The sequence below is a fragment of the Chiloscyllium plagiosum genome, chromosome 3 (assembly GCF_004010195.1).
Source record: "Chiloscyllium plagiosum isolate BGI_BamShark_2017 chromosome 3, ASM401019v2, whole genome shotgun sequence".
Lineage (NCBI taxonomy): Eukaryota > Metazoa > Chordata > Chondrichthyes > Orectolobiformes > Hemiscylliidae > Chiloscyllium > Chiloscyllium plagiosum.
In genome coordinates, this window is record NC_057712.1 from 49,766,462 (window position 1) to 49,789,529 (window position 23,068).

The 23,068-nt window shown below is 40.8% G+C and overlaps 1 protein-coding gene across 1 annotated transcript in view; it reads right to left on the reverse strand.

Annotated features, from left to right (window-relative positions):
* Positions 1-11,138: 11,138 nt before the first annotated feature.
* lmbrd1 (LMBR1 domain containing 1) overlaps positions 11,139-23,068 on the reverse strand; it is a 273,681-nt gene continuing 261,751 nt past the window's right edge. Inside the window, exons 15-16 of the mRNA XM_043681689.1 lie at positions 16,284-16,375; positions 11,139-11,815 (exon numbers count right to left, since the gene is read on the reverse strand). Of these exons, the coding sequence (XP_043537624.1) occupies positions 11,693-11,815; positions 16,284-16,375 (215 nt within the window). The 3' untranslated portion in view covers positions 11,139-11,692. The remainder of the gene's footprint in view (positions 11,816-16,283; positions 16,376-23,068) is intronic.

Here is a 23,068-nt window from a genome sequence, read left to right on the forward strand (position 1 = left end):
AATTGCTATGATATCCCAGTCCCACGTTCCTAACCATGCCCTGAGTTCATCTGCCTTCCCTGTTAGGCCCCTTGCATTGAAATAAATGCAGTTTAATTTATTAGTCCCATCTTGTCCCTGCCTGACCTGACTGTTTGACTCTCTTCTGTTCTCAACTGTACCAGTCTCAGATTGATTGCTTTTCTCACTCTCTCCCATATATAATTTCAAGCTTTTTCCTCAAAATCACAACCTTGGACTCTACGAGAGCGTGTCCCTACAATGCAAATCAGAATTTGTATTTTCTAGGCGGTGTACTCTGCAATTATGACTCCAATGGGTGGAAACTGTAAAGCTCAAACCTGTGTAAAGGGATATTTGATGAACTACTTTTCTATTCAGCAGACTTCTGAGTCTTCTTCCTTCAGATTGGTGGCTCTCTTCAGTTTAATGATTGTATATTAGTTCTTATTCTATCAATCAGCCCTGTACAGAGCAGTTTTTCAAAATCTTGTTTTCTTCTTCTAACTAAATAATTTATAGAAGCAATCGTTGCTCAGTATAAACCAAATCATGCCACATATAAATGCTTATACAGAATAAGTTAAATGATGCAATCATTTAGATTAGATTACTTACAGTGTGGAAACAGGCCCTTCGGCCCAGCAAGTTCACACCGACCCGCCGAAGCGCAACTCACCCATTCCCATACATTTACCCCTTTACCTAATACTACGGGCAATTTAGCATGGCCAATTCACCTGACCTGCGCATCTTTGGACTGTGGGAGGAAACAGAGCACCTGGAGGAAACCCACGCATACATGGGGAGAATGTGCAAACTCCACACAGTCAGTCGCCTGAGTCGGGAATTGAACATGGGTCTCTGGCGCTGTGAGGCAGCAGTGCTAACCACTGTGCCACCGTGCCGCCGACTGCTAAAGCAGAAAAAACATAAAACAAAAGTCTGTTTAAGCACTTGGAAGATGTCTGCTCCATTCTTCACTGAGTTGTAGTGGATAAGCTAGAATAATACCACTCTAGTTTTGCAATTTGAAATTAACCAATTTCATAAATACTTCATGACAAATTCCTCAAGGTTAATGATATTTAGCAGCTTCTCAAAAGAAGCTTCACTTATCAAATCACTTTGAACTTTGCAACTGTTGTATAATGTTTTTCAGATGACCTTGTGGGGAAGAGGGCAACTGGAGGCCATCCACATAAGACAGTATGTATGAAATCCAGTAGTGAAATCAGAAGAAACATCTTCACTAAGAGACTGATAAGAATTTGGTACTCACTACCACAGGGTGTGGCTGAAGCAAATTGCATAGATGCGTTTGAGGGAAAACAAGACAAACATTTCAGGGAGATGTTACAATTATAGATTTAGACGATAAAAGATGGAAAGATAGCTCGAATGGAGCATAAACAGCAGGAACGAATTAGGACAAATGACCTCTCTGTGCCATCCAATGCAATGGTAGTATTTACCCTAGGAATGTTGCAAATCACCTGGAATAAAAGCTCAGCTAATTAAGGCTTTTGGCATTGATTGAACAACAGATGCTGGCCAGAACACAAGAAAAGGCTTTTTTTAAAATCTCTACCACAAGCACCGGAGATAATGGGGAACTAACATCCTTACATACCATCTCATCCACAGGATGCAGCACTTCAGAACTGCAATGGATTCTGATGTTAGGTGATCTCAGTCTCTGACAAGAGTTTGAATCCACAAGTTTGAAATGATGCTAACCAGGCCAAATACAGTGTTGAAGACTTTTGAAAACCTCACTACAAACAGCTGAAGCTGTGTTAAGCAAGTGCTTTTCAAATCAAAACCTGGAATAAATATCTGTATAGTAATGGAATAAAACTTTTAGGGAACAGAGTGCCTGGAGACAATCTAATACTTCAATCAGGTCAATAGGTGAGGGAGGCAATGGTGTAGTGTAATATCACTGAACTAGTAATCTGGAGACCCCTGTTAAAACTTGGGATCGCATCCTACTCAAGCAGATTGTTAATTCAAAACAAACGCGTGGGGGCAAAATCAAACCTAATGGTGGTCATGTCAATTATTGTGAAAACCTAAATGATTCACTAACATCTTTCTTTAGGAAATTGTTATCCTTACCTGGTCTGGCCGATATGTGACACCCCACCCACACCAATATAATTCATTCTTAGTTGTCCTCTGGACATTTCAGGGGGAATTATAAATGCTGGCCTAATTGGTAATGTCCACATCACATGAATGAATAAAATAGTGCAGCCAATGTGAGTGAGAACATTTCTTATGGAGAGGGATAATAGATGGCACAATAGTTTTCATGATCAAATGTCAAGTGTTATTAGTTAAAACAGTAAATAGACCATTAATTTCTTGGGTTTGGCAATGTAGTTCATGGAAACTGTGTTTGGTGAGTCTAAATGGAGAAAGTTGTAAACAAATTGATTATTACTTCAAAAATGGAAATGCTGCCAAAGTCTTTCATCTTGCACTGATTAAGTTAAATGCAGAAGTGTCCCATTTCAAATATTCACAATTCTAGTACAGGAGAAAAGGACGAGTAAGGGTGACTGGTTAGTAAGTTAAATCTGATTGCCAAGACATGCCATGAGAACTATATCCCCATGTTTAAGAAACTTCTAAAAATTTTTTACAAAATGTATGGAATGTGCACTTTTGTATAAACATCTGTTGCTTCACAAGAGTGTAAATAAACAACACTACTAGTTGATTGATTCTCTTAAATTGGTCCTCAGTGTAGCTATTAGTGCACTCAGAATTGTTCAGCAAATTTTGTTTAGTTTTGGGATCTGCAACTGCAGACTGGTTGAGTAGTCAGTGCTTTGGGTAACAACACAATCCGTAAAAGAAACAGATTCAAAAAAGGATGCTTTGTCCTCAAACTCCACTTTTCATCTAAAAAAATAAGCTCCACGGCTCAAAACATTTTTGAATTCAAATGTGTTAAGAGTTGCAAAGGTAACTGAAGTGGAATAATACAGAAATAACCCAAATTTATATAGCTACTTCCAATGTTGTAAAATATTTCAAGGCATCTCACATGCGTGCAAGTAGATAGAATTTGAAATAAGTTACAGAAGAAATATGGGGCAAGTCAGATAAGTTATAAAGAATGTCTTGAAGGAGGACAGTGGGCGAGAGGAGGGATGAAGAGATTTAGGAGAGGAATGAGGAGGTTTAAGGTTGAAAATTCCACAACATGGGACGTAAGTAGGCAAAATTCTAGCAAGTGGATTTCCATGCAGTAATCCAGTCGAGATTGATAAAAAATAGATTTGAGTATTAAAAAAAAAAGCTAAGAACAGTAGGGATTCAGACAATTGGGGATGTTACTAGCAATCAAGTACAGAAAAATAAACAAACCTGCACATGAAATGTAAGCATCTATGACTGGAGAGCTGGAATTTAAAGAGAAGTTATGCCACAGTTATACAAAACTCTGGTTAATTAACTCCTGGAGTAGTGTTCCCCAACCAGAAATTTTGAATGAACTGGGAAATCTACTGCCACTGAATACCAGTAGAGTGGCATTTAAACCAGATGACCTAGACCTTGACAGGAAATTCAGATATGACCTCCACAAGGGCATCAGAAATGCAAGAGGCAGTACGGGACCAAATTAGAAGCCCAAACTAACCACGCAGACACCCATTGCCAGTAGCAAGGCCTACATGACATAACATGATATAAAATGAAGCAGAACAAAATAGTAGACAAAAACGCTCAATGCTTTTTATGGTCAGTTTGAGCAGAATGCCAGTGGCGCTGTGTGACATGCCCTGACAGCCCCAGATGAACCTGTTCTCTCAGTCACCACCTGCAGATGTCAGATTAGCCTTCGAGAGTAAACCTGAGTAAAGTGACTGGCTTAGATGGAGTTCCCAGCCATGCACTCAGATCCTGGTGGAAATATTCAATGATATCTTTAAAATCTCCTTGCTACAGTCTGAAGTCCCCACCTGCTTCAAGAAGACTACCATTATCCCAGTACCAAAAAAATCATGAAGTACTTTGAGTGATGAGTCAAGGTCCACATCAACTTTAGCCTCCCAGTCTGCCAAGATCTCTTGCAATTTGCCAACCAGTGAAAGAAGTTCACAGCAAATGCCATTTCCCTGGCATGACACTCATTCCTTGAGCATAAGAATAGCTATGTCAGGCCCCTACTTATTGACTACAGCTCCGTCCTTCAACACTATAATCCCAACCAAACTAATCTCAAAACTCGGAGACCTAGGTCTTGGCTCCACCCTCTGCAACTGAATCCTCAGCTTTCTGACTCAGAAACCAGTGAGGACAGACAGCAGTACCTCTTCCATGATAATCCTCAACACCAGTGCCCTATACTGTACTTTCTGTACACTCATGACGGTGTGACCAAATTTCGTATGAATGCCATCTACAAGTTCACTGATGACACCACCCTCATAGGCAAGATATCAAACAATGAGTCAGAATACAAGGGGATAGAGGGCTTGGCGCTGTGGTGCAATAATAACCATCTCTCTCTCAATATCAGCAAAATGAAAGATCTGATTATTGACCTCAGGAAGAAAGGAGGAGGACATGCCTCTATCGACATCAACGGAGCTGAGGTGGAGAGGGTTGAAAGTATCAAGTTCCTAAGAGTGAAGATAACTCTCAATCTGTCCTGGAACATCCATGTAGATGCAATGGTCAAGGAGGCACAACCAGGCCTCCTCTTCCTCAAGAAGCTTAGGAAATTCGGCATGTCCATAAGAACCTTCACCAACCTTTACAGATGTACCTTGGAAAGCATTCCACCTGGGTGCATCACAGTACAGCACCTGCTCTGCCTGAGACCAGAAGACACTATAGAAAGCTGTGTACACAACTCAGACCATCATGAAAACTAACCTTTTATCCATGGACTCCAACTACACTTCTCATTGCCGCGGAAAGGCTGCCAATACTGGCCAGGTCCCTGGCACTGTGGCTCTGTGGCTCAGAAGGCAAGAAGGAGAATAGAAAAGCACTAGTGGTAAGAGACTCAATAGTTCGAGCAGCAGCCAGGAGATTCTGTAGTCGCGAATGGACTCTGGGGAGATATGTTGCCTCCCAAGGTCCAAGGTCCAGAATGTCTCTGCACGAGTCCACAAGATTCAGAAGGGGAAAGATGAGCAGCCAGAAGTCATGGTGCACCTTGGCACCAATAACATAGCTAGGTAAAGGGATGAAGATCTAAAAAGTGATTTCAGGGAGTTAGGTTGAAAGCTAAAAAGCAGGAAGAGCAGAGTAGTAATCTCAGGATTACTACCAGTGTCACTTGTCAGTGAGGCAAGGAACAGCTAAGGGTGCAACTAAGCATGTGGCTACAGGGCTGGTGCAGGCTTCAGATATGTAGATCGTTGGGGTACCTTCTGGGGAAGATGGGACCTGTACATGAAGGACGGGTTGCACTTAATCTGGAGGGAAACCAATGTCCTCGATGGGAGATTTGCTAGAGAACCTCAGGAGGGTTTAAACTAGTTTGGCAGGGTGATGGGAACCAGAGCTATAGATCAGAGAAGAGGGTAGTTGTTAACGGGCAGAAATAGAATGCAGAGTCTGTCAGGAAGGATACAAAGTTGATAGGGCAAAGGTATGGTTTAAAGTGTGTCTGCTTCAATGCAAGGATTGTCAGGAATAAGAGTAATGAACTTATTGAGCATGGACCAGTACTTGGAACTACAATGTTGTGGGCATAATGGAGACATGGATTTTACAGGGGCAGAAATGGTTGCTGGATGTTCAAGGGTTTAGATCTCTTAGAAAGAACAGGGAGGAGGGCAAAAGAGGATGGGAAGTAGCATTGTTAATTAGAGTGCATCACAGCTGCAGAAAAGGAGCTTGGTGAGGAGGGTTTGTCTACTGAGTCAGTATTGGTGGAAGTCAGGAACAGGAAAGGAGCAGACACTTTACTGGGTGTTTTCTACAGACTCCCCCAAAGCAGCAGAGAGATGTAAGAACAGAATGGAGGGCAGATCTTGGAAAGGTGTAGATGTAGTAAAGTTGTTGTTATGGGTGACTTCAACTTCCCCTACACTGATTAGAACCTCCTTAGTGCAGATTTTTTGGATGAAGCCAATTTTGTCAGGTGTGTCCAGGAAGGATTCCTGACTCAATATGTAGATAGGCCAACTAGGGGGGAATGCCATATTGGATTTGGTACTTGACAATGAGCCAGGCCAGCTGTTAGATCTCTCGGTGGGAGAGCATTTTGGCAGTGACCACAACTGCCTCACTTTTATCAGAGAGGGATAGGATCAACAATATGGGAAGGTATTTAATTGGTGGTGGGAAATTATACTGCTACTGGAAAGGGGCTATGGAGTATAAATTGGGAACAATTGTTCTACGGGAAATACACAACAGAAATGTGGAGGCTGTTTAAGGAGCAATTATTGCGAGTGTTGGATAACTTTGTCCAACTGAGGCAGGCAAGGAATGATAAGGTGAAAGAGTCTTGGGATGACAAGAGGAGCTTCTCGTCAAGAGGAAAAAGGAAGCTTATTTAAGGTTGAGGAGGCAAGTATCTGGCATTGCTTTAGAGGATTACAGGGTAATTAGGAAAGAACTTAAAAATGGACTGAGGAAAGCTAAGGAGGGGGGGGGGGGGCACGGAACAGCCTTGGCAGTAAGGGCTAGGGAAAACCTAAAAGCGTTCTATACATACGTGAGGATGTAAAAATTTTCTCGAAACTCGCTAATACATGAGGAATAAGAGAATGGAGGGAACTTGTGCCTGGAGTCTGAAGAGGTTGGGGAGGCCCTGAGTTTTTTGCTTCGGTATTCACTAGAGAGAGGGACCTTGTTTATAGTGAAAACACCGTGGACTAGGTTAATAGGCTTGAACAGATTGATATTAAGAAAGTGGAAGAGCTGGAAATTCTGGGAAGCGTCAAGTTAGATAAGTCCCCAGAGCCAGACCAGATATATACAAGATTTCTGCGCCTCTGGTGATGACCTTTGCATCCTCATTCTCCACGTGAGTAGTACTGGATTATTGGAGGGTGGCGAGTGTTGTTCCTCTGCTCAAGAAAGGGAATAGGAAAATCCCTGGGAATTACAGTCAGTCTTTTTTCTGTGGTAGGCAAGGTACTGGAAAGGATTCTGAGAGATAGGATTTCTGACTATTTGGAAAAACATAGTTTAATTAAAGATAGCTAGCATGGCTTTGTGAGGGGCAGGTCATGCCTCACAAGTCTTACTGAGTTCTTTGAGGATGTGACGAGACAAGTTGACGAAGGTCGAGCAGTGGATGTGGTGTATATGGATTTCAGTAAGGCATTTGAAAAGGTTCTCCACAGTAGGCTCATTCAGAAAATTAGGAGGTATGGGATACAGGGAAATTTGGGTGACTGGATACAGAATTGGCTGGCCGAAAGAAGACAGTAAGTGGTAGTGAATAGAAAGTATTCCGCCTGGAGGGCGGTGACCAATGATGTCCCGCAGAGATCTGTTCTTGGGCTTCTGCTCCTTGTAGTTTTTATAAATGACTTGGATGAAGAAGTCGAAGGATGGGTTGTGTAAGTTTGCTGATGACACAAAAGTTGGTGGTGCTGCAGGCTACAACAAGACATTGACAGGATGCAGAGCTGGGCTGAAAAGTGGCAGAGTTTAACCAGGATAAATGCAAAGTGATTCATTTTGGAAGATCAAATTTGAATGCTGAATACAGAGTTAAAGACAGGATCCTTGGCAGTGTGGAGGAACAGCGGGATCTTGGGGTCCACGTACATAGATCCCTCAAAGTCGCCATCCAAGTTGATATGGTTGTTAAGAAGGCATATGGTGTTTTGGCTTTTATTAACAGGGGGATTGAGTTTAAGAACCACAAGGTTTTGCTGCAGCGCTATAAAATCCTGGTTAGACCACACTTGGAATATTGTGTCCAGTTCTAGTCACCTCATGATAGGAAGGACGTAGACAGAGAAGGTGCAGAGGAGATTTACCAGGATGCTGCCTGGATTGGAGGGCCTGTCTTATGTAGAGAGGTTGAGTGAGCTAGGGCTTTTCACACTGGAGAGAAGGAAGAGAGGTGACTTGCTAAAGGTGTATAAGATAATGCGACGAGTAGATATAGTCAGAGGGCAGAAATGACTGCCATTAGGGGTCATAATTTTAAGATGATTAGAGGAAGGTATAGTGATGAGTGCGTGGAATGCACGGCCAGTGATGGTAGTAGAGTCACAGACATTAGGGACATTTAAGCGACTGCTGGCCAAGCACATGGATGGCAGTAAATTGAGGGGTGTATAGGTTAGGTTGATCTTAGATTAATATAAATGCTCAACACAATATTGTGGACGGAAAGGCCTATACTGTGCTGTACGGTTCTATGTTCGAATATCATCAAAGACACCTCCCACCTTGGCAGCACTCTCTTCCAACCTCTTCTATCAGGCAGAAGATATAGAAACTTGAACACACATACCAACAAGTTCAAGAATAGCTTCATCCCTCCTATTATTATCCTGCTGAATGGACCTCTCTGATTTCAAATCTAATGTTGATCTTGCTTTTGTGCACCTCCTGTGCAGCCATAACCCTATATGCCTCTCTCTGTCTAAACACCCTCCGATCTGATACTCCTTGTATGTTATGATCTGCCCATATTGCTTGCAAAACAAAACTTTTTACGGTGTTCAATACATGTGACAACAGTAAATCAAATCGAATCAGCGAGCAATACTGGGCACTTCATCTTAGAAAGGATGTGTTAGTTTGGAAGAAATGCAGAGCAGATTCACAAAAATATTACCAGAGTATCAACCATGAAAAGAGATGACACAAAGTAAGACTGTAATCCCTGGAACATGGATGTCTAAGGACTTTGAAAGGCATTGATATGATGCAGACAATATTTCTTCTGATGTTAGAGTTGAGCACCAGAGGGCATCATTTTAAAATTGCTAGGCCTTTTGAAAGAGAGATGAGGAAGATCTCTCCCCCAGAAAAAGCAATGTGCGCTAGTTAATAAACAGTTTTAGACCTAGATGCATTTCAGAGACAAGTAAACTTTGAGCTCACTGAATGGATGAGAGATGAGCAGTCTATGCCTGTTCCTTTCAGTCTCAGTAGCTGAAGGCAGACTCTTAATGGTGGAATGAAGAAAATTAGGGGTGCACAACAGGCCAGAGTGCAGCACAGAGATCTTGTACATTTTAGAAGCAACAGAAGTGAATCTACTGATTTGTTTTACTGTGGTCTTATTTATTTTTAATCTATTTTATTTTAGTATCCATCTATGTTTTAGTAACATCCCTGAATTTGATTCAAGGCCGATGACTTTCATTGCTAGGTTTTGAGGAATTATGGACAGTTACAGCAATGTAAAGGTATTTAAGAAGAGAACTCCAAGAATGTAGCAACACTAGCTGAAAATTCTACCACTGACAGTGGAGAAGGCAGAAATGCAGTCAAGCTAAAAGCAGAAGGGTACAAAATTTATTAGTTTTAAGAAAGTACAGTGAAGCAATACAAGGATTTATAAATGTATATGGAAGTTGTGGCTCAGAACTTGATTTGTCCAATGCCACTCTTGCCCGCCTCCCATTCGCCATACTCCCAACAACTCCCTGCCTGCAGCACTGGCACAGACTCAGAAATAAATATGGAATCTGGCTTTTTAATTAAAAAGTGGCTAGATACAAGAAAAATGTGAGATTAGTCATTTTGAACCAGAGTCATATGGAAACATTTTCATTTACCTCACTAAACTCAACTAAAATAGAATGAATAGAACCTTCTGTGAAACATTAGTTGCATCAAACAGCGTCCAAGTGTTTGTTTTGTTTTGAGATGGAAGCTACAATATTTTTACATTTCAATAACACCACAGTGATATTTGCAACAACATTGCATAGTGCAGTGACATTTAGCACCTGCTTCACAAATCCCGTTGACTATATTTACTGAAGTAAAACATTGCTTACTATACAAATAATAAGCAACTTGTTTATCGAACTGCCCTTCTGAAGTCTTATAAAGAGCAGAATGACAGCATTGCCTTACACTGACCTCTTGGGCTGATGTATTCTTCATATTGCAATGTATGTTATCAACTGCGGATGGTTACAGGTTGAGATCATATGTTGCAATACCTAGTGTATGAACATTGGGTTAATTGTAATGCATGTCCGCATTACATACTAACATTAATTGTTGTTTTAGTTGTTTGACAGAGATCAGTGCCAAGATTAATATTTTCTGACCTCAAGACCTTTCCACCTCAATGACACTTCTAGCTGGTTTGAAATGGACAAAGGGAAACATGAAAAATCAAAGGCCACTGTAAAATCCCACGTTTCTGAAGCATAGCATGGCCTCCATATTCTTAACATATAACCTAATAAAAAAGCAAGAACTGAATAGATGGGGGACTGCATCTATTGAGACCTAGATGGTCTTCTGGCATTCTTTCACTTCTTGATGGAATGCAGACATCACTGGCTGGCCCAGTATTTGTCACCCATCTCCAACGACGCTGGAAAAACTGATGATTAGCTGACTTCGTGAACCACTGAAATCCATTTGTGGTTCACCCACAATGCTGTTAGGAAATGCATTTCCATGATTTTGACCCTTTGACAGTGTAGGAAATGCTAATTATAGCTCCAAGTCAGGATGGTGTGTGGCCCAGAGAACTTGCAGATGATGCTGTACCCATGTGTCTGCTGCGCTTGTCCTAGGTGGTAGAGGTTGAGAGTTTGGAAAACATTATCGAAAAAAGCTTTGGTGAGTTATGAATAGCCAATACGGAGAGTGCGCTGGGAGGATACCAACCATTTTAAAGCTAAAGGAGGACATGAAGTAATGAGCTATCTTCTTAAATATACTTCTGATTTGCTAGCCTATGTCAGAGATTACTCAAGGGTCATCCTTTAGGCAGGGCATGGATGAACTAGATGGATTTTCAGTACAATTTATTAGTTTTACAGTCATAATTATCTCATCATTGATACCAGCTTTTATTTTCAGATTTTATTTCATTAATTGAATTTAACTTCCTTAGCTGTCAGGGTTGGGCTTGAAGTCATGACTCTGCACTGTTAGTCCAAAACCTTTCATATTTTGTCCTTGAAGAAAAATATGAAAATCTCAGCCATTTTTTTTGCAGCTATTTTTATTATAAAAGTAACTTCCAGGTAACAGTAAATTATTATTTTTAAACTGCACAATTAGACTTGGCATTCAGTGATTACTAATTTTAAAAAACAAAAAGCAATGTTTGTTTACAGATATGATGTACCACTTAGTTCTGTGTGCAATCATAAAACCAAAATGTGCATGTTTTTTAAGACGTCAGTTTAATGTTAAGAGGCAAAAACACTTATTGAATGTAATTTCAGAGATCACATGCAGTCATCTGCAAATTAGTCTGTTCCTTTTAAAACCATCTAGAAAATTAGCAGCCCCTTTGAACGTATTTAAGAAAAAAACAGCTGTCAGCAAAATGGCTGAATTTAATACTATATTACTTGGATTCAATGTTTTTCATTCTATAACTTCACATATCACCTGTACCTCTTCTTCAAAGTGTGCACTCCAAAGAGGAACAAATACAACCCATTTTCTAAGTTGGTTTAAATACTTCATTGATAAATGGAACAGAGTTTCTTTTCATCCCCCATGTGGCCCAGAAACTCAAGCTGAGGAACACAGCATAGATTTAAATACGATATCTCTCCATGAGATCATCATCACTTAAATCAGAATCATCATCATCTACCTCCCCCTCGATGACTGAACGCTTCCCTTTGCAACAGGAGACAATTAGCCCAATTAGGAAGACCTGTGGATATAAAATAGTACCATTAACGAAAAGTACAAATAGAAATGTAAAAAGTGACATCTGAACAGTTACAATATTGACAAAAAGATAGAGAACAGTCAAAAAAAGATGGTGCAGGAAAAGCACAGCAGATCAGGTAGCATCTGAGAAGCAGGAAAGTCAACATTTTGGGCACAAGCCCTTTACCAGGAATGTGGAGGGATGAAGGGGGATGAGAGATAAATAGGGGTACGGGGGGTGAGGCTGAGAGGTAAGGTAGGTGATAAGGCAATATGTGGATGCAGGTGGGGTGGTAATCGTGATAGGTCAGTGGGGAGGATGGAGCAGATAGTTGGGAAGGAAGATCGACAGGTAGGACAGGTCAAGAGGTCAGTGCCGAGTTGGACCACAGTAAACAAGCAAGTTAGGATTACATCAAGCACCTGCTATCCAGGCACAGCAAAGTCAGCTCCCTCTATACATTATATTTAAATCCAAACTGTCAAAGCATGTTGTTGACTACAGTAATGTTGTGACTACATTCTCTTTAAGTTGCATTCTTTTCCCACAAATTAAAATGCCAAATTACTGGTTGGTTTATTTCCATTATGTATACAGAAAATAAAGTGATTAAAATCTAAGTCATGCAACAGTTTGAAAGTCTGGCCTATAAAATCACCATTTGCTGATATAAATCAGCATTTATGGGAATCTTTTCCCTCTTGGATCTGCTGCTAATGAATTGATTGTTGCGTGCTGTTGGCAGCAGCCCTTAAACAGAAAGGGTCTCTCTGTCAATTTTCACTAGACATTCAATAAAAATGCAACCATTTGTGTCAAAATTCTATGTACGTGCCTATAAAATGGCAGTCATAGAGTCATGCAGCACAGAAACTGACCCTTTTGTCCAACCTGTCTGGGCCGACTAGACATCCCAATCTGACCTGGCCCCATTTGCAGCATTTGACCCATATTCCTGTAAACCCTTCCTTTTCATATACCTATCCAGATGCCTTTTATGTTGTAATTGGACCCACCATCAACACTTCCTCTGGTAGCTTATTCCACACATGCATCACCTTCTGCATGAAAAAGTTAGCTCTCAGGTCATTTACAAATCTTTCCCCTCTCACCTTAAACTTATGCTCTCTGGTTTTTAACTCTGCCACACCTTCTCCATGCTCCTCATGATTTTATAAGCCTTTATCAGGCAACCCCTCAGCATCTGACGTTCCAGGGAAAAAGCTCCACCTATTCAGGGCAATATCTTTGTAAATCTTTTCTGAACCCCTTCAAGTTTAACATTCTTTCTATAGAAAGACAACCAGAACTGTACACAGTATGCTGAAAACGGCCTCACTAATGTCCTGTACAGGCGCAACATGACCTCCCAACAATATTCAATACATTGACCAATGAAGGCAAGCTTGCCAAATGCCACCTTTCCCACCCTGTCGATCTGTGACTCACTTTCAAGGAACTATGCACCTCCAATCCCTAGGTCTCTTTGTTTGGGAACATTCCCCAGGGCCTGACCATTAACTCTGTAAGTCTTGCCTTGGTTAGTCTGACCAAAATGCAACACCTCACATTTATCGAAATTAAACTTCATTTGCCACTCTTTGGCTCATTTGCCCATCTGATCTGCCCATTTGGCCACTATACCGCCAATTTTAGTGTCATCTGCAAAATTACTAACCATACCTCCTATATTCACATCCAAATAATTTATATAAATCATGAAAAGCAGTGGACCCAGCAACAATCCTTATAGCATACCCTGGGTCACAGGGCTCCAGTCCAAGGAGCAACCCTTTACCACCACCACCTGTCTCCTACCTTCAAGCTAATTTTGTATTCATTTGGCTAGCTTTCCTAGATCCCATTGTTTTGCTGAAATCCATATAGACAACACCTATCACTCTTCCTTCATCAAACCTCTTTGCCATCTCTTCAAAAAACTTAATTAAGTTAGTGAGGCACAATTTTCCATGCACAAAGCCATGTTGACTATCCTTATTCAGTCCTTCCCTTTCCAAATTCAAGGAATGTCCTTCAAAGACTTACCCACCATTGACACATAAGGCTCACTGATCTATAGTTCCCTTACATTTCCTTACAGCCTTTCTTAAATGGTGGCACCACATTGCCAACCTCCAGTCTTCCAGAACCTCACCTGACAATGGTGCAAATACCTTCGCAAGGGACCAAGCAATCTCTTCCCTCGCTTCCCACAAAGTTCTGGGAAAAACCTGATCAGGTCTCGGTGATTCAGCACCACCTTTTCTGTAATATGAACTCTTTTCAAGATATTACTATTTATTCCTCCAAGTCCCCTAGCTTCCATGTCATTCTACACAGTAAATACTGACGCAAAATATTCATCTCACCCATCTTCTATGGTTCCATACGTGGTTCTATGTTGATCTTAAAGGGGCCCTATTCTCTCCCTCATTTTTTTTTGCCTTTAATTTACTTGTAGAATCTCTTTGGATTCGTTTTAACTCCATTAGCCAAAGCTATCTCATGTCCCCTTTTTGCCCTCTTAATTTCTGTTTTAAGTACACTCTTATTGTCCTTATACTCCTCCAGGGATTCACTCATCCCAGCTGTCTATACCTGACATATGCTTCCTTCTTTTTCTTGACCAAAACCTCAATTTCTCCAGTCATCTAGCATTCCCTATACCTACCCATCATACTGTTCACGCTAACAGGAACATATGGTCTCTGAACTCTCATCATCTCATTTTTAAAGGCCCCCCCCCCATTTCCCAACCAACCCTTTACCTGTGCATAATCTTTCCCAATCACCTTCTGAAAGTTCCTGTCTAATATAATCAAAATTGGCCTTACTTTTTGATCAGCTCTATCTTTTCCATAACTATTTTAAAACTAACCGAATTATGATTACTTGCTCCAAAGTGCTCCCCCACTAACACCTCAATCACTTTCCCTGCCTTGTTTCCCAACAGAAGGTCAATTATTGCTCCTACTCTAATAGGTACGTCCACATTGAGTAAGAAATTTCTCTTGTACATGCTTAACAAATTCCTCCCCATCCAAGCCCTTAATACTATGACTGTCGCAGTCTATGATTAAAAAGTTAAAATCCCCTACCACGACAACTCATTCTTACAGATATCGGAGATCTCCTTATTTTTTGGCTTGTCAATTTCCTGCTGACTATTGGGGGTTTTATATTACAATCCCAACAAGATGACCACCCTTTCTTATTTCTCAGTTCCACCCAAATAACTTCAATGGATAATCTCCTAGGAATATCTTCCCTAAATATAGTTGTAATGTTATCCTTAAGCAAAAATGCCACTCTCTCTCCCCTTTCTTGGCTCTCTTTTTAATCCTCCTATTGCATCTATATGCTGGAACATTAATCTGCACATTTCTATAATAGTTATGATATCCAAGTCAAATATTCAAAACTAGTAAATCTTCCCACAAGGAGAAAGGTCCCCTTACAATACAGATGGAACCCAGCTCTCTTATTTTTTTTAGATTAGATTAGTTTTTTTTTTAGATTACATTACAGTGTGGAAACAGGCCCTTCGGCCCAACAAGTCCACACCGACCCGCCGAAGCGAAACCCACCCATACCCCTACATTTACCCCTTACCTAACACTACGGGCAATTTAGTATGGCCAATTCACCTGACCCTGCACATCTTTGGACTGTGGGAGGAAACCGGAGCACCCGGAGGAAACCCACGCAGACACGGGGAGAACGTGCAAACTCCACACAGTCAGTCGCCTGAGGCAGGAATTGAACCCAGGTCTCAGGCGCTGTGAGGCAGCAGTGCTAACCACTGTGCCACCGTGCCGCCCACTTATAGAGGTCATTTCTACCCCAAAGATATCCCAACTGTCTAAAAATGTGAATCCTTATCCCATGCACCAACTCCTCAGCCATGCATCCATCTGCTCTATCCTCCTACTTCTACATTCATTGGCACGTGGCACTGGTGGTAGTCAGATATTACTATCCTCACAGACCTACTTTTTAACCTCTTGCCTATTTTCCTACATCTCTTTGTAGAACTTCAGCCTTTTCCCTAACTATATCACTGATACCAACATGTACAAAGACCTCTTGTTGGTCACTCACCCTTTCAGAATATTCTACACTCTCCCAGAGACATCCTTGACCCTGGCCAAGGGAGGCAAGAAACCAGCCTGATGTCTTTGGACTTGAGACCTCATGAATTCTGAGAGGAAATCTTGGGGTCAAGTGAACAGCTAGTAACTTGGGTTCTGTCTTCTTCCCCATCTTGTTCCACTGGAGTTACAGTGACTTCCTGCAGAAAATATAAGTTCCTGCCTCACAATAGTAAAAGAACATGGTAAATACCTGTTGGTCAAAGTTGCAAAGTCAGGTATGTGTGATACAAGCCCAGTGCTTTGTGATGATGTAAGGTTTCCTAAGTCTTCGAAATCATTTCAAAGATAAACATAGTAAAAGAAAATGTACTTACTGCAATAAATGCCCAATTGCCAAAATAGTATACAACATTGAAGAACCAGAATTTGTGAAGGAAGAGATATGTCCTTGTCACTGTGCACTGATCTGAAAGTCAGAGTACAGACAACAATCAAATATCTAAAACTGAAATACAAATTCAATGGTTCAAAAATAAAGTCAGTCATAGCAACAATATAATTAACATTCCTCAATTTGCTCTTGACACCAATGCTATTCATTTGTTTCCTGATATCACTGATCTATATAAAGCACTGTGCACAAGTAACCAGTCAAGCAACTAGCAGCAGCATCATACTAACATTCAAAGCAGTCCAATCTGATGATTGATTGGACAATTTTGGCCAGGAACCTGGATGGATTACCTTCTGACTGGCATAGGTCCTCAGTGTTTACTATTCATGTAGGCTGGGAATCAACCTTGATATTAAGTGACAGACGACTTAGAAATGCAGCAAGGACTGACACAAGTACATGTACATCTGATGTTACAGAAATATAGCAACTATATACAATAGTAAGCTTGTTTCTTAAATACTGTATATACATGTATTAAATAATATATGGTCTTATTTCTATCTGACTAATTACTTCAACTTGAAATGGGCTAAAACAAAATACCCATCAAATGAATTAAAGTACCATGAAATCAATGGAAAGAATCTGCAAAGGGTCACCTTACCATACATTTACTTGGCTACTGCAATGTCATCTACTAGCCAGCTTGTCAGTCTCAACCATCTAAAACATCAGCTAATTGAATCGCTGCCTATTCTTGCTCACTTCAATTCCCAGTTGGAAACCTCACTTTTCCAATTAAAATTCTCAAATTTTCAACAAGCCATGGCCTTACACCTTACCCTCCCTACATTATAACCTCTGCAGCTATGGAGTCTCCTCCATCAACCTGATTTGTGACCATGACTTCAATCAGGTCTGGATTGTACTCTGGAACTATTTACCGAAGAATGTCCACTTTTTCAGCTCTCTCTCCTTCTTTAAGCTATTCCTTAAACAGAACCTAGTTGACCTAGATTTTGTTTACCCCTCTAATAGATTAGATTAGATTAGACTCCCTACAGTGTGGAAACAGGCCCTTCGGCCCAACTAGTACACACCAACCCTCCGAAGAGTAACTCACCCAGACCCATTCCCCATATTTACCCCTGACTAATGCACTTACCTCTACGGGCAATTTAGCATGGCCAATTCACCTAACCCACACATCTTTGGACTGTGGGAAGAAACCAGAGCACCTGAAAGAAACCCACGCAGACACAGGGAGAATGTGCAAACTCCACACAGTCGCCCGAGGCTGGAATTGAACCCGGGCGCTATGAGGCAGCAGTGCTAACCACTGAGCCACAGTTTCCCTTCTGATCCATGCCGATTTATATATAGAGAGTAACTCTGTGCTTCCAAATGATGCAACTGAGGAATGGTACAGAGATGAATTGGAGAGGAACCAAGGATGAAATTATGTCATACACTGCAAATAGTGTAAGGATATACACAGAGGTGGAGAGATTGCTGCCAACAGTAAAAACCAACACGCATAGTTCACAAATGAACAGAAGCACTGATTATAAACAAGGCCAGAAATGAATTGGGAATTTTTAAGAATGCATATTTACAAGGGAGGGAGGATTTCTACATACAAACGCTTTGTGCCAGTGACAATGTATTAAGATTAAATGGAATTAATTCTGTTATGACAGAAAATAGATAATTTTGGGATAAAAAGCAGCATTTTACTAAGAATAAACGTTCTCCCCGTGTCTGCGTGGGTTTCCTCCGGGTGCTCCGGTTTCCTCCCACAGTCCAAAGATGTGCAGGGTCAGGTGAATTGGCCATACTAAATTGCCCGTAGTGTTAGGTAAGGGGTAAATGTAGGGGTATGGGTGGGTTTCGCTTCGGCGGGTCGGTGTGGACTTGTTGGGCCGAAGGGCCTGTTTCCACACTGTAATCTAATCTAATCTAATCTAATCTTGCCTGCACCAGTGTCATGTGAAAAGGGTGTGAAGATGGACACCCACAAAGTATTTTGTAATAGGTGCCAGCGTTGGACTGGGGTGTACAAAGTTAAAACTCACACAAAACTAGGTTATAGTTCAACAGGTTTATTTGGAAGCGCATATTTGAAAAAGATCTGGATTGTTTGTTAAATCTCATCCTTTAGAATGACGGTTGGTTTCAGTTCTTTCATATGCAAATCCAGAACTATTTTTTAAAAGTTACATTCTCAAGTGTACTTTAACAATAGGTGTGAGCCTCACACAGGGCTCACACCTATAGCAGTGTCAGAAATTATGTTTAAATGTGTCCAGTAGAATGGAGCTGTGCTTCCTAAATTTTCCCAATGAGACCTCATACGATGACTTGAAAATTGTCAAGAGCCCTCAAAGAGAAATGAGAGTGGAGTAAGGGGCTGACAGAGCAAGGTTGTGTCAGAACAAAAGCACAGTTGTCATAACTAGGTCAGAATTCCATTGTAACCATTGTTTCCTCAGCAGAGAGTTAATAGTAACTATGTTTTTCTCTCTGCGAATGCTACCATACCTGCTGAGTTTATCCATTATTTTTTGCTTTTATTTCAGATTGCCAGCATCTGCAGCATTTGTTTTCACATAAGTCTAATATTCTTCTTTTCTTCAAATGATGCCAAAGATCTTTAATGGAGCCCACCACACAAAATACTCTTAAGAGGCTGTAGGATCATTTCAGAAGCAAGATTAACAATGTACTCTTGGTTAACAGAACATAGAAATGCCAATCCAACCTGTAAAATTAAACTATAATGTTTGCAGCTGAAAATCTCCCTTTCTGGGCCACTGCTGTGGTAATTACATTCCTATTTCAGAATTGACTTTAAGAGACCTTGCAAATGTGTCTCTCAACTATGGAACAAGTTCTAAATTTGTTCAAAACTAATTACTAAAATGAATCTGTTCAATTTCACCTAGACTGATATATCTCCTTAAAGCAAAATACAAGCCATGTGTAATTCCCTCATAATTAATGCAGTTAAGAGTACTAAAAGAAATAGATAATTTGGCCTTTCAAGCCAACTCCACCATTAAATAAGATTGTGGCTAATATTCCACCTTAACTCCACAGCCCTGCATTATCCTTGCATTGCAATATTCCGTTAATATTCAAGAATCTAACAATTTAAATCTTGAATATACTCGAATTGTGGCACAGTGGCAATGCCCCTACCCCAAGGCAAAGAGGGCCAGGTACAAGTCCTCGCTCCATTGATGTGTAATCACATCTTTGAACAGGCTGAGTACAAAATAGGTTAAGAACGTTTATTTTTAAGTTATTCTCAAAGACAGAGAAGAAATATCCTTCCATCTCAATGCGAAATGGGAAATGCCTCATTGTGAGACTGTGCTTCATAATTCAATGCTCCCTTGCCTGAGGGAGGAGACATTCTCCCACCATATACACTAACAAATCCTTTCAAAATATTATTTTTCAATGATTTCACCTCTCTTTCTTGTAGATAACAGGAAATTAGGCTCAGTCTATGAAACTCTCTTCAGAAATCAGTCTCTTCTTTTCAGGACCAATTTGGTGATCATTTGTTACAGTCCCTCTCAAAGCAACAATTCCTTCTTTGGTTAAGGAGAACAAAACTGTGCATAGCATTGCTACTATATCGAAAATAAAGAATGCTGAAAATCACAGTGGGTCGGGTAGCATCCATGTAGACAGCAAGCTGACTTTCCAAGTCTAGATGATTCGTGATCAGAGCTGATGTGAAGTGTGGAGGGGGAAATAATACTTATCCAATAGAATGGGGTTGGAGTGCTGGGAGAGAGAGAGTGCTGATAGTACAGATTAAGTGATCGGAATGTCAGCATGGCAGAACAATAATGTGTCCAACTGCCAAACTGGAAAGAATAAATGGCCCCACTAGAGTGGGGGAAAGGGAGAGAGGACACAATGACACAGAATGCACAACTAAAGCTAAATAAAGGGAAGAAATGGGAGTGAATCCAAAATCTGAAGGCGTTGATCTCAATCTTAAATCCAGAACGTGGCAAAGTGCCTAGTCTGAAGATAAGATGTTATTGCTCCACTTTGCGCTCTGATTTGCCGGTGGAATGAAAAATATGGATAAGGGGGGACCCGATCATGCTGTTGTGAGTGACGGGAAGGAGCAAGGGTGGAAGCTTGTGTGATAGGTCGGTTGCTGCTGAGCGCCCTGTCAACCACAGTAGATGGGAAACCACGATTATGGAAGAAGGAAGTCATATCAGCAGTGCTGCTTTGGAAAGTGGCATTGTCCAAACAGGTACAATATAGGAACTGGGAGAATAAAATGGATTCCTTGCAGGACGTGAGGAGTGAAGAACTGTAGTGATCAACACCTTACAATTCAAGTGCAACATATGATACCTGTACATGTGAACTCTTTCTCAAAGTTACAAGAATGCATTTATTGTATAACCCATAAGTAGTTACATTTGACATGAGAGATTGGTTAGCAAAATTTGTTGGTGTTTTCTCAGGAATTGCAGACCTGGGTATGAATGAACCAGAAACATTTACCTCAAAAAATTGTGTCCCTACCAGTAGATAACTTACAATGTATACTAACATGGGCTTCTGCAAATTAATTGTCCTTGAATAACTTATTGAATAAAAGCATTAGCCACATTATTAACATCAGTCTACACAGGATTCATGAAATCAATTTTGATCTACAACCAAAAGCCAAATTAAAAAGAAAAATTGGCTGAATGAGATAGACATAGAATGATCTCTGTACTGATTGACCCCATTCCAGTTAATTATTAATTCAAACAAAATCCTGGTTTATTTTTGCTAATGGACAGCTATCATGCAAATATGCCTCATCCATCTTCAGTCTACACTAAAAAGGGGTAGTCCAAGAACATTTTTATTTAGGGAATAAAAACAGCGCAACTTTAATCAAAAATGCATGCTATACAATATATTTTGTCTATTTGTGTAATCCTGGACTAACATGGATGCAGTAAGTTGAGTACTTATTTGGGAACATGCATAATTGGAGCAGTGAGTTCTTTCACAGACCAAAGAATAAAATGAATGCATGGTTAAGAAGCTGGTGCAGGGAGCAGGGTTTCAGGTTCTTGGATCATTGGTACCTCTTCTAGGGCAGGGGTGACCAGTATAAGAGGGATGGGTTGCACCTAAACTGGAGGGGAGCCAATATTCTCGCAGGGAGGTTCACTAGTGCTACTTGGGAGGGTTTAAACTAGAGTGGGCAGAGGACTGGGAACCAGAGCAGCAGGTCAGCAAGTGGAGGGATTGAAGGAAGTATTTGTTAGGACCAGTAAATCAGAAAGGAAGGACAGATAAAGACAGGAAAATGGACACCATGGTACTAATAAGCTGAAGTGTGTTTATTTCAACACATAGAGGATTATAGGTAAGGCTGATGAGCTTACAGCCTAGATCACTGCATGGGCCTATGATGTTCTCGCAATTACAGAGACTTGGTTGAGAGTGGGAGAGGACTGGCTGCTCAATATTCCAGGGTTTTGTTGCTTTAGACAAGATAGAGAGGAAGAAGAAGGCAAAAGAGGTGGAGGAGTTGTATTACTAATTTGAGAGAATGTTATATCTCTCAGAAAGGACATACTGTAGGGCTCATTTACTGAGGCAATATGAGTACAGCTCAAAAATAAGATGGGTGCAATTACTCTGATAGGATTATATTACAGCTACCGACATTGAGAAAAAAATATGTAAGCAGCTTATGGAAAGATGCAACAAAAACAGAGTTGTCATAGTGAGTGACTTCAACTTCCCCAATATTTACTGGGATTCCCTTAGAGCAAGAGGCTCAGATGGAGCAGAATTTGTTAAATGCATCCAAGAGGGTTTCTTGAAACAGCATGTAGACCGTCCCATCAGACGAGGGGCCACACTGGACCTTGTATTGACTAACAGCCTGGGCAGGTGACTGACAGTGGGAAAACAGTTTGGAAAGTGATCACAGCTCCTAAAGTTTTAAGATAGCTATGAATAAGGGTAAGGTACTTGCGGGAAGATACTAAATTGGGGGAGGGTAAATTACATCAGTATTAGTTGGAACTAGGGAGTGTTAATTGGGAGGAGCTGTTACAGGCAAGTCCACATTTGACAGGGGAATTATTTGAAGACTTGCTGATGAGAGTTCAGAACTGGTATGTTTCTGTGAGGAGGAAGAATTAGAGTGGCAAGATAAGGGATCCTTGGATAACGAGGGAGGTTGTGAATTTAGTCAAAAAGGAAATCAAAGCAAATGCAAGGTTCAGGAAGCTAAAATCAGACAGGCCCGTGGGGAATATAAAGAAAGCAGAAAAGAACTTACACAGGGAATTAGGAGACAAGAAGGGGCCATGTCAACTCGGGTTAAAGAGAATCCCAAGGCATTCTGTACATGCATTAAAAATAGCAGGCTAAGTAGGGAGAAGGTAGGACCATTCAAGGGTAAAGGAGTGAACTTGTGTTTGGACGCAGATGTCGGTGAGACTCTAAAGGAGTACTTTGCATTGGTATTCACACAGATAAAGGAAATGGAGGATAGTGAGATTTGTGTGGAGAATGCTAATATGCTAGGGCATTTGAGATCAAGAAAGAAATGGTGCTGGATCTCCTGAACAGTCCTTAGGGCCCAATGGTATCTATGCTAAGTTATTCAGAGAGGCAAGAGAGGAGATTGCTGGGGACTTGATCAAGATCTGTGAAACCTAGCTAGCCACTGGAGAGGTTCGGGAGGACTGGTGAGTACCTAATGTT